Genomic DNA, 11,175 nt, shown 5'->3' on the forward strand with positions numbered 1-11,175 from the left:
CAAAGCACGTTACTGTCTGTTTACTATCACCCACTAAGGATGGCTTACTGCTGTGCTAAACTACTCTCCAAATACTTCAGGTTTCTTACTTTCAACTTTTGTGAATGGCTGGCTCTCAGCTTTCTTTTCTTTTTGGCTCTGAGAAAAGTAATATGTGTGATGTGGAGATAAAATTCCAATTCTTGTTCTTGACTTTTTTGAGCTGATTGTGGTTTGGTCTTTTAAAATTATATTTATCCTGAGCTCTGAAATGCATACTTTTGGAGAACTTGTAATGCCATTCTGAGCACAGACTGAGAAAGGTACCACAGTATTACTTTAATTCTGTTCTCTTATTTTCTACTTCATTTTCATCTGTGCTTTGTAATACAGCATCATGAGTGAGTTCTGCTTTTGCTCATCTTACAGAGCTTTTTATCAGCTCATAGTGGTTGTATATTTTCTGACTTTTAGTAACTATTGGGTGTGGGCTGTTAGCCTGCAAAATATCATTCATTTCTCCTGGCCCTTAGCTCTCTCTTCAAGCTGGAAGTTTCCAAGCTTGCTTGTCCATGCCAGTGCTGATAGCAAGAGTTTATTATTGCTAACGTGGTTAAATAGTTAATTTCCCCTTTAAAATAGCTGATAATCCAAGCTATAATTATTTTTTTTAATGGCTGTCTTCACCTTGAACAAAATATCTAACCAGTATTTTTTCTTCCAGGGAGATGCTACGTGACCCAGAAATGAGAAATAAATTAATTTCTAACCCAACTAATTTTAACCACATAGCACATATGGGTCCAGGTGATGGTATACAAATTCTCAAAGACCTTCCAATGGTAAGTGCAAAAGTACATGTGAGAATGACTGACTGCAACAGAGGCTGCAAATAAGAGAAAGATAGACAACTACAATTTTAAATGTACAATGTTCAGAGTGTTTGATTAATTTCATATCGGGAACAGTGTAACTAGGGAATGGATGCTGTTTGTGATAAAATTTACATGAAGAGGATGACACTTAAGCGTTGATGGCTGGGGAAGGATTAACTAATGCCTCTTGGGTTTTAAGGCAGGTTGGCTTCTCAGTGTTGGTTTTAGCTTTTATAGCATTTATAAAAGTAAAAAGAGGATTTGAGCCTGGATACTTTGTGGAAATGGAAAGAGAAATTCTTTTCTCCATGAACTACGTTACTGTAAGTTCAATTCCTTTCTTTTCTTCCCATCCTTAACTGCAACTTAGCCTCTCTCTCTACAGCCTCTTCTCCTCAGATAGTGAAACCGTGGCAGTTCAAAAGCACGTAGTGTCCAAATTTCTTTCCATGAGTAAGATGCGATTTTTCATTTTCTCTCCAAATTAAGTAGATTCAGTGAAACAGAATTTCTTAAATGAAAACTGCCCTTTAAGTAAAAATGAAGAAAACAAAACTTGTAATAGCACACACATTTGTCTCCACAAAGCCCTTTTGAGGAAATACTCAGCAGGAAGTTAGTGAAGTTTTTGCTGAGCTACAAATTAATATTTAGTTCAAAGGAGATAATCATACTGCTTACTTCAGGCTATGTTGAACATCTATCTTATTTATGTGTTCTGTATTGCTTTCTAAACAATGGTTTTTCGTCCACAATAGATGTGATTCAGGATATGATAATTAACTCTGTAAGAAAGATTTCATGATATTATTAAACAGATGATACAAGTACCTCCGTAAGACATAGGCATATATAATTAGTACAGCAGCGCTGTCTAAAATCATCATCAATATTACTTGGAGTTTATGCAGAAAGCAGAAAGTTAGGAGGACTTCTCAGTATCTGAAAAACTAAAAGGAAACCACAATAAGACTGGAAAAGAAAATGTGCCGTGTAGTTGCACTGGCTTTGGAGCTTAAGAGCTTAACTTGTGGTCTCCAGATACTCATTTCTGCAAAAAATGGTACTTCTATGTTATATTTTACATACCAATCTTTACATCTTCGAAGTCTGCATCTTGAACAGGAGCCCTTTGACACTGTCTTTTACTTGTATGAGGATAGGCAAGGAAAGGATGTTTCCTTTAATCTCATACTACAGACACTTAGAAAAGGGTCTCTATAACAAGTTGGTGCAGCTGAGCAACAAACAGTAGTGCGTGTATATTTATAACAAACTAAAAATGAAAAGAAGCAGGCTGGTTCTAAAAAATGCAAGACAAATCCAAGGGAAGTTGGCCGAAGGCCAACTCACATCTCACCTGGATGTTTATGTTTATCTATATAGATGTGTGTGTGTGTGCCTGCTGTTTAATGATAATTTGCTTCAGGGCAGGATGCAGATCAGAACTTCTTTTCAACTTTTCCCTTACTACTGTGTTCTTTCAAATATTTCTGGTTCTAGTCAAGCAGAAAATAATTACTAATGATAAAGGTAGGGCAAAAGATGTCTTATTTCATGAGTGTTGAAAGTTCTTGAGAATGAAAAGCTGAGAGGATTCTTAATCAAGCCCCAAATCTGGGAAGTGTAAAATGAGGAAATACTTCACCTATAGATGGGGATTTTCAAGACTCTATATCAGCCTTGTATTAGCTAAAAGGTCACATTTGGAAATAGGATTGGTAATTTGCTTCTTACCAATCAGTACAATGTTTTGAAAGAAATTTAGAAATCACTTTCTATGCTTAATATTGACGAGAAGACATTAGAAAATGTTTACGCTGTAAAACTGATTTCTGCACTTGTTCCACTGCTGCATCTTTTTTTTTTTTTTTTTAAAAGTTCCTCTTAAAATCTCTTTTTTTGCAAGTAGTCTTAATGCTGGGAGAAGTCATTGCAGATAAAGCAAATTTGTTATTTATTTTTATATTTTCAGTAACAAGGTAAAGAATACTCTTCCAGTCCTTTGTATGGCTTAGCTTAGTATGCTTCAGAAGAAAATGTATTTAATTTTAAAGAAATACGGGAAAGATTGCTGCCTTTTACTTTGCAAATGCTCGTTTCTGTTTACCAAAAGGGCTAATAAAATACATTTTTGCATGTAGAGTGCTACCACTAGGGGGAACACGTCGTATGCAGCTAATAGTTTTCTCAAATTGTCTTCATCCAACTACTTTATGAGATGTTGCTTATGAAATATTGGAATACAGAAAGTGAATGAAAATAATGGACTGAGCCTTGTTACTTGCCGTTTCTTCTGACTTCCTTGGGCAATTTCAAATGTGGCCGGATCTAGTGATAAGAAGTTGTTCTTCCTGCACGGGTTTTCGCTGAAGTCAGTATGGTGTTATGTAGGCAGAAGGGTCCTTATTGATAAGGTTTAGCAGAGAACAGATATTTTAATCTCTGCATTGGATGAGATTGTCACATTTTAATAGCCAGCTTGGCCTAGATTTATCTTACATCCATGGATGAACTTTATAAAGCGAATGACAATTTTTATTTACATGTATGTGTTTATATATGTGTATTTATTATATACACCATATATACATATATATGTATGTATACATTAAGTGAATCCAATCAAAACCCATCTCTGCAGTCCCATTAACCTCCCTCTGCTGCCCTTTTCAGGTGAAGAGCCTCTAATTGAGCAAAGCACAGAATTAGAAGTAGGAGCAGTGTCCATTGCATGGCCAGGTTGCAATATGCTGGGAGGACAGGTGGGGACACACACGTGGGCTGCCCTCACCCATGGCATAACTGCCTACTGGATGCAGTGCCCAAGGGAGCTTCCTTGCTCCCAGCCTGCTGCTTTCCTTAATGATGTCTTTTGGAAGACTAACTTCAGGGCGTTTAATTTGTATTGTAAAAGTCCAAAACGAAAATCAGATAAACGGAGAGTTCAAAATTATTCCTGGCTATTTGATATGTTGTGTACAAAACAGATGCCTACATATGCACAGCATGGTTGTCTGCATGTGAGAATGTGCATGTATGTGCTGACACGGCCACACAAGGGAAAAAGACACTTTATGTGCATTCTTTCCAAAGTCTTGGTATGCAACAGGCACATGGTATGAGCAGTGAGATAAATGTATGACAAATGGCAGTCTTTTCGCCTAGTCCCGTGTTCTCACCATAATGGATGCCCTTGACTTCAGTACAGCCCTGTGTTTGCGCAGAAGTGAATATGCCCAAGACTGAGTGAGGTCAGATTTAAAAGAGAATATATTAGGTGTAATCAGACAACTGTAAGCTTGCATCCTGCTTTCCTTCATTGCTGTCAGGTACTGAAGGGTCTGGCTTTGACAAACAAGTTTGTGGCCTAAGCCGTAACAGAAACCAGAACTTCTTATGTGCTGTTAGCAGAGTTGTAATCAGTACATGTTTGTATTTAATTGATGTGGATACTAGATTGGGGTCACTGTACTGCTCTGTACGATTTAGAATTGTTCCTGTTAGTATATCCCCAAACTCATTTATGTACGTGTTTTTCTTCCCTAGCAGCCTGTCACCAATTAACTGGCCGTACAGTCTGGCCTCCCTTCTGCCCTCTTGTCCCTTGAAGCCACTTTATCGTGGATGCTCCTTAGTAGTGAAGATCTGAAATCTGGAACTGCACTTACTGCAGCACAGACTACCGCTCTGTGTCCATCAGATTTACAGGATTGATTTTGCTTTCATATTCTGCATGCCGGAGTATTTTACATACAAAAGCTAGTCTCAACTGCCATGGTATTTGATCGTTAATGCTTCAGTTTGACCTCATTACACATGAGCCATTATACTTCCATTACAGATTATGTGTGAAGCTTTGCTTGTTTGAAGTGAGAACCTATCAGAGGAAATGAATACTTAAACATATTTGATATTCTTTAAAGACAGTGGGAACCGCATGCATGTATCTAATGGCAGAGTCCATGGAGAGAGTTCCATGAAGGATTGCTTTTAAAATGTTGCCATATCGTGGCTTTTTCACGCTCATGAATGGCTAAATATTTTTATTGCCTGCAGTTGGCCTGCCCTTGGCTTTTTAGCTTTTTAGACACTCCCTTTTCTCCCTCATTGGCTTTTAAGAATGTAGCTGGTTTGCTGCCAGTTCTAGTGGTAGCAGGTATCTCAGTGAAGTCTACGTTCGTGGACCATTACTGGAATGGTGGCTTCTCGTACTCACATTCAGATGCTGCTAAACTTATTAGAAACAATTTAATATATATTATATATTATATGCCATAATGTGTTCATTGATGTTTCAGTTAACATGCAAAGCCTCATAATACCTATGCATTTAAAAAATAATAATAATTTGGATTTTAGCAGCTGAGAGAAATGAAGAGAACAGTTCCAACAATGTTTGATGATATGTATTGGGATGTGATTTAATGTTCATCCAAACTTTACTATATTCCACATACAAAAAGTAGTGCCTTAGGTTTAGTAGAGGGGTAAGCTGAATTTTTACCATATTTTATTTCAGTAAGTCCTAACATTTCTAATGCTATCCGGACCTGTTTCTTTTAAGGTGATGAAATCAGTTGGATAAGGGGAAGAGAAAAATTAGGAATGGTGTTCTGATTTGCTGGTGGCCTTTGGTTAAACCATCCATTCAGCAGGCTGAGCTGCTGAAAACGTACAGATGGCACAGGGAGTGAGATCGAGCCTTAAAATGCTTTTCTGTTAAATCTGGATTTAGGTGAATTTGAATAATGAGCACTTGTGTCAGCATGTTCTGAAGACATCAATTCGAATTTTTTCCTGCTTAATTTGCAGGATTACTTTTCTCTCCTTTTTCTTTATGTCACACTTTGGGGGCACATTGCTCGGTTGACCTGTTAAAAATGTTTGAATTTCCCAATATTTCTGCTCCTTATCTGATAAGGGCCCACTCTTCTGGAATGTAGAGACATCAGTGCAAAGTCTGAGCACCACGAAGATGTTGTCAGGCTTAGTGAGCAGACAGGAGGAAATAGGCCTTGTGCTCTCTGTACGACAGGGTAAATTGTCCCAGTTGTCTGACACTAACCAGCTCACCTTCCCACCCCGTCTGTGTCCCTATCCCGTTGAAACACTGTTCACACCTGTTAGGAATACTCTGTGTTTGTTGTATGGGTGATACTTAATTTTAATGGAATCACTAAAATGCATGACTAATCGAAGGAAATCTCTTACGATCTCTAACTGTTGTGTATTCTCATCTTTTTTTCTTCCCACACCATCTCACCTGTGTTCACCTTCCTTTGTGTTATGTCTATTTTAGATTGTAAGCTCCTCAAGGCAGGGAACTGATGCTTCTTCACTGTCTGTAAAGCACCTTTTATAACTGTGGTGCTCTTTGAAATATCGAATTCTAATAAATATTAGAATTTATTGCCAATGAGTTAAAAGTTTTATTTTTTTAATATTTTAGCAACAGCAAGGGCAACAGGCCCGTGTGACACCATCTAGGGAAGGTACTCAGAGGACGGGGGGTAACTGTAAGAACCTGTGCATTGACAAGCGAGCAGGGCTGCTGTTTGGCTGTCCTTTGGTGTTTGACTGCTTTTGCAAACTGCTGTTGCTGGTGTAACCTGCGCAACCATCCTTCATCGCTTTCTCTTCCCGTTGTCTTTGATAGCAGCACTCCCCTTGTCGGTTCCCTCATCATCAGTCCCGTATGATATCCTCTCTGAGCAGCTTTGAGCACCTCTGCCACGTGACTGTTAATTCGGCTGAAAAATTCCTCTCCTACGATTCCATAAGCACTGCGTTTCCCCCACCTCCTCACTCTGTCCTGGGTACTCCAAACTTATGGCTCTGTGGGTATGGACAGCTGAGTTCACTGTACTAACACTCTGTGATTTTCCTTTCACCTGGCTATTAACATGGGAGAAAAACCCTTGTAAATACACTGGTTTCCTTCACCCCCTAACTTTCTGCTGTCCCAGCTCATTTGTTTTCTGCTGTCAACTTTGAGCTTTCCCCAGCTCTGACATGCCAAGAAACAGATAACTAATGGCTTTAAAAAGAAAAGAAGTGTGTAACAACTGGGCTGAACGTTTTGCTGTGAAAATTGCTTTTCAATCACCAGAAGGATCTGGGAATTTATTATATATATAAATTTTTTTTGCTTTATGGTGTACATCCTCCAGCAGTCAGTGGCAGGGATGAGATGCTGTGTATCAGGTTGCATTAGGAAAAGGCTCTGGGTCTGTCTCTGTTGCACCAAGCTTCCAAACGGTTTGTTTGTGATGAAATTGTGTGGAGTGCAAGAATTTACACAGTTGGAGAGACACAGATTGTGCCTAGACACAATCTCGGTTCAATTACATGAATGAAGTTGAAACGTGTACAAGCAGGAAGATCAAAAATTAAAGATAACACCATCTCGTTTACACAGGTCCTCTTAATCCTAGTGGTTGTAATCAGTGACCAAGGTAAAATATCGTGCTGTAGATCTCCTTCCAGCTGGAATGTAAAATCTGGGGGATGGAATCGATACTTTATTTTTTTCATGCATTGTGCATCCTGGTCTGAATACGTGAGGTTGGTATGTCCTGTGGTGCTTCAAGCCATACTAAAACAATTACACAAGTACTTGCTAGCGTATTGTAATTACGTACCGTGCTCTGGCCTCTAGTTCTGCTTAGGACAGATCTGCAGGTAAATCAGAAATCGCCTGTGAGGTAGATTGGTGGTGGGTGGTTGCTCAGGGCTTGTGTGTGTCTGAGCTGGGCCCCCCTGTAATGGGAACACCACTGATGGGTTCTGCGACCTCCGGACACTCTTCAGACACGTGCAGCAAACCTTCACTGCCAGGCTGCCTCGCTCTTCTAGACCCCTACTGCTTGAAAGGGTTTCAGATACTCACCTACAAACCACGCTGGAGAGAATTTAAAAATGCAGATGGAATAATAATGTATTTTCCATAAAGTCTCCATAAGGTTTTCCAGCATGTATTTAGTTCATTTTTAGATCAAAGAACAATAAATTTGCTCTGTGGAGAAACTTTCTGCAAGGAATTACGTGGACATGGCAAACTGAGGTCATGAAAAATAATCGTCACTAGCAACACTAACAAAATAAATTAGTCTTTTTAATATACTCATTCCTCCCTTCCCCTGCTGCCTGTAGGTTATCTATTCAGTCCCTGTTAAGGAGGTAGATTGCCTTGTCATTAAATGTAATTGCTCTCCTTGCAAAATGAAATGTTGTAGGTTTATACAAGTATGAAGCATCTTCCATGCAACTTCAGTGTGCTAATTGCAGTGCACATGTTTCCTGGTGCTGCTCTTGGCTTTCTTTTTTATTTCTCAAAACACGATGATAACCTCTTCCCTTGACTATTTGTAGCATCGGAGGAGCCCCTCCCTGTTCTTTATGCACAGCCAGGTTACTCATGCTCTACGCTGTAACTCAGGTTGTTCATTGCATGGTGAAGGACAGGTACAGAAATGTAGTATTTGGTGCTACAAAGTAGGTTGTTCGTTCTCATTTGGAGAAAAAAAAAAAAAAGGTAAGCAAGAGGCAGCAGCGTGATCCCGCAGGTGATTTAAAATAGATCCTTATAAGCCTCTGGGTATAAATCCTCACTGACAACTCTGCAGAAGCGGTTACGGGGAAAATTAAACAGGGCTTTTCCCTTGGTAAGGTCTCTTTTTGGTGTTTGAGAGAGATTTTAAATTCTTCTTTGTTTTTTGAGTGTTAAAAATGAGTTGTTTCTAGTCCACTGAGATGAAAAGCAAAGATTTGAGTGTAGTAGCAAAGAGGTCTGTAATAGCAGTGACTCTTAAAGTCTCTGTAAAATTGGACTGACAGCAGATTGGCAACAATTGTCTGATAAAGGCTGCACTATATAATACCTATTCGTTGCAAAGCCTTTATCTAAATATCCACTTTAAAATATATCCGGAGAAATAGTTGGTAGCTGAAAGTCGCTGAGAATACCTGAGGGGTGGTGGGTGGGGGAATCTTTGTTCTGGTCTGAAATTGCGTGACATTGCCACATAAATAGGCATTGCAATAGAAAATGTTGTTTTATTGTGTTTTATTTACCTTATCTGAGAGAGTGGATGGGAAAATAACTAAATATGGCTAGGAAGAAATTAACAGTTACTGCTGGAAGTGTTTTGTGACATGGAAATAAACTGATGCTCAGAGCTACCTGCAGTTCTTGCCACATTCTGCATCTGCAAATGTTCCCTAAACTTAACTCTAGTTAATGCTTATGACTTAATAGTGGAAATCATGTTAGTCTGGTGTTTAGGCAGAGATAAAATGATAAGAAAGGATATCAGAAACCCTGGGTTAAAAATCCAGCTCATCTTTAGGCTAACTAAGCTGAGAATCCATTTTCCCCACAGTTAGCTATAAGTTAACAGAAGCAGAAATAACATCTCCAATTAGTTACTTAAAAGTATTGTTTTCCCTTCACGTAATGACAAAACCTATTTTTAAGGAACTGCCGTATCCAAGCAGAGGCATTGTGTTTTATCTCTACCCTCAGTAAAGGACCACTTCAGCCCAGTAATAATTTAGAAAATCTCGCTGGAACTCAGGTAGTGACAATGGAAATACATAGAAAAACTGATGGCGAGTGCTCTGGTCATCCTGTTTGAGCAGGCTGGAAACACGAGGCGGATTGTTACTTTGGTTCAATTGATGGAGGTCTGGAGAAATGCTGTTAGTCCCTTCAGAATCACCCAAGTAATGGAAGATTGATCCAGCAGGTGGTGTTACAACTCTGCAGGCATTAGGGATTAATGTGGTTACCATAGAAAGTTATGTAGAGCTGCAGAGTTGGTTTGCAAACTTTGCTGACATGCTGCTCAGACAATTCATACCTGGTAAGGTTGGGTTGTTAATGGGTATTGGGGCCTTCCTTCCTAACATCCAAGGTTGAGCCAGCAGTCGATAAAAAAACTCGTTGTTGTGTGTCTGCATTGCAGAATCTTCGGCCTCAGGAAAGTCGGACTGTGTTCAGTGGCTCCGTCAGCATCCCATCGATCACGAAGTCCCGCACAGAACCAGGACGATCAATGAGCGCAAGCAGCGGGTTAGCAGCAAGTAAGCAAACAGACCTGTTGGGCTGGGGCTATGCACAAGTGTTTTAGGGAAGTTAGAATTAAAACAGCATTCTTACCTTTGGGACTACTTTGCTGCTGCTTAAGTGTTTTAAATCATTGCCAAGTTGTTCTCAAGTTCCATGGTTACTCTTTGGTGCTGACCTGCACAGAGCTGTTGCTGCCTCTCTTGCTGCTGGTGCAGAGAGGAAGCAGTAGGAAACTGACTGCTGGTATGGAAGTGTTGTGCTGCTCTGAATTGGAAACCCTTTTCCTAGTGCTGCCATGCTACCTCGTGTACCAATCAGCACAGGTCACTGCCACCAGGCAAGTGATTAAATAATAGAGCATGTGAAAACAGCCAGCAGCTTGCAGAAAGCACATACGTCTGCTGTAATCTGTGTGTGCTGGCGTGACCCTACGCACTCCCTGGGGAGATGCAACTGTAACGAGGCTGCCAGCACAGCAGTTTCTTCAACTGCTGTCTCTTTAGGGACACAGTGACTCTGTCCGTGCTGTGTAAAGTGTGCTAGCCCTGACACGCCAAGGGAAGAACCAGAGAATCTCTAGGAAAAACTGTGTCTGGCATCAGACAAGATAAAAGCCCACATCAACTGCAAGCCATGAGCTGAGCATCTTGGAGCATGCTGAAAGAAAGCAGAAACAGCTAGAGGAACAGCTAACAAAATTTCTGGTACCTTGACCGGGCATCTGTAACACAGCTTAATTCCTCTGCGTGTTTTAGGATCATCTGCACAGAACGGCAGCGCGTTGCGGAGGGAATTCTCAGGAGGTAGCTATGGAGCAAAGCGACAGCCGATGGCATCGCCCTCAGACGGCTCCTTGTCCTCTGGTGGCCTGGACCAGGGCAGTGACGCACCGACAAGGGACTACGAGCGAGAGGTGAGTGACGGGATAAAGAGGAGAAAATCGAAGCGTGTTGATAAGGATGAGGAAGTAAAATTATGTCAGGGGTTTGGGTGGTGTAAGAATTTCTTCACAGAGAAGGCCGATCAAGCATCAGAATAGGCTTCCCAGTGATGTGAGAGAGCCCCTATCCCTGGAGGTATATAAAGGGCATGTGGACATGGCACTAGGGTACGTGGTTTAGTGATGGGACTGGGTAGGTCAGGCTGACAGTTGGACTTGATAACCTTGAAGGTCTTTTCCAAACTAGATGATTATACAATTGTGTTCTAACTCTGTTCCTAGTATATAATGTGTAGAAAATTCTCTTT

At 40.3% G+C, this 11,175-nt stretch overlaps 1 protein-coding gene across 6 annotated transcripts in view; it reads left to right on the plus strand.

The window, feature by feature from the left end:
• CDC42BPA (CDC42 binding protein kinase alpha) overlaps positions 1 to 11,175 on the plus strand; it is a 153,725-nt gene that overhangs the window by 134,089 nt on the left and 8,461 nt on the right. For 5 of the 6 annotated variants that reach the window (XM_084514982.1, XM_084514986.1, XM_084514983.1 and 2 more), the window contains 3 exons: positions 704 to 821; positions 9,824 to 9,941; positions 10,683 to 10,840. In XM_084514982.1, coding sequence (XP_084371108.1) covers positions 704 to 821; positions 9,824 to 9,941; positions 10,683 to 10,840 — 394 coding nt within the window. Of the gene's footprint in view, positions 1 to 703; positions 822 to 4,403; positions 6,274 to 9,823; positions 9,942 to 10,682; positions 10,841 to 11,175 lie in introns of those variants that run through there. The other variant, XM_084514987.1, reaches the window with a different exon arrangement.

Source organism: Aythya ferina (assembly GCF_964211825.1).
Source record: "Aythya ferina genome assembly, chromosome: 3".
In the NCBI taxonomy this organism is placed as follows: domain Eukaryota; kingdom Metazoa; phylum Chordata; class Aves; order Anseriformes; family Anatidae; genus Aythya; species Aythya ferina.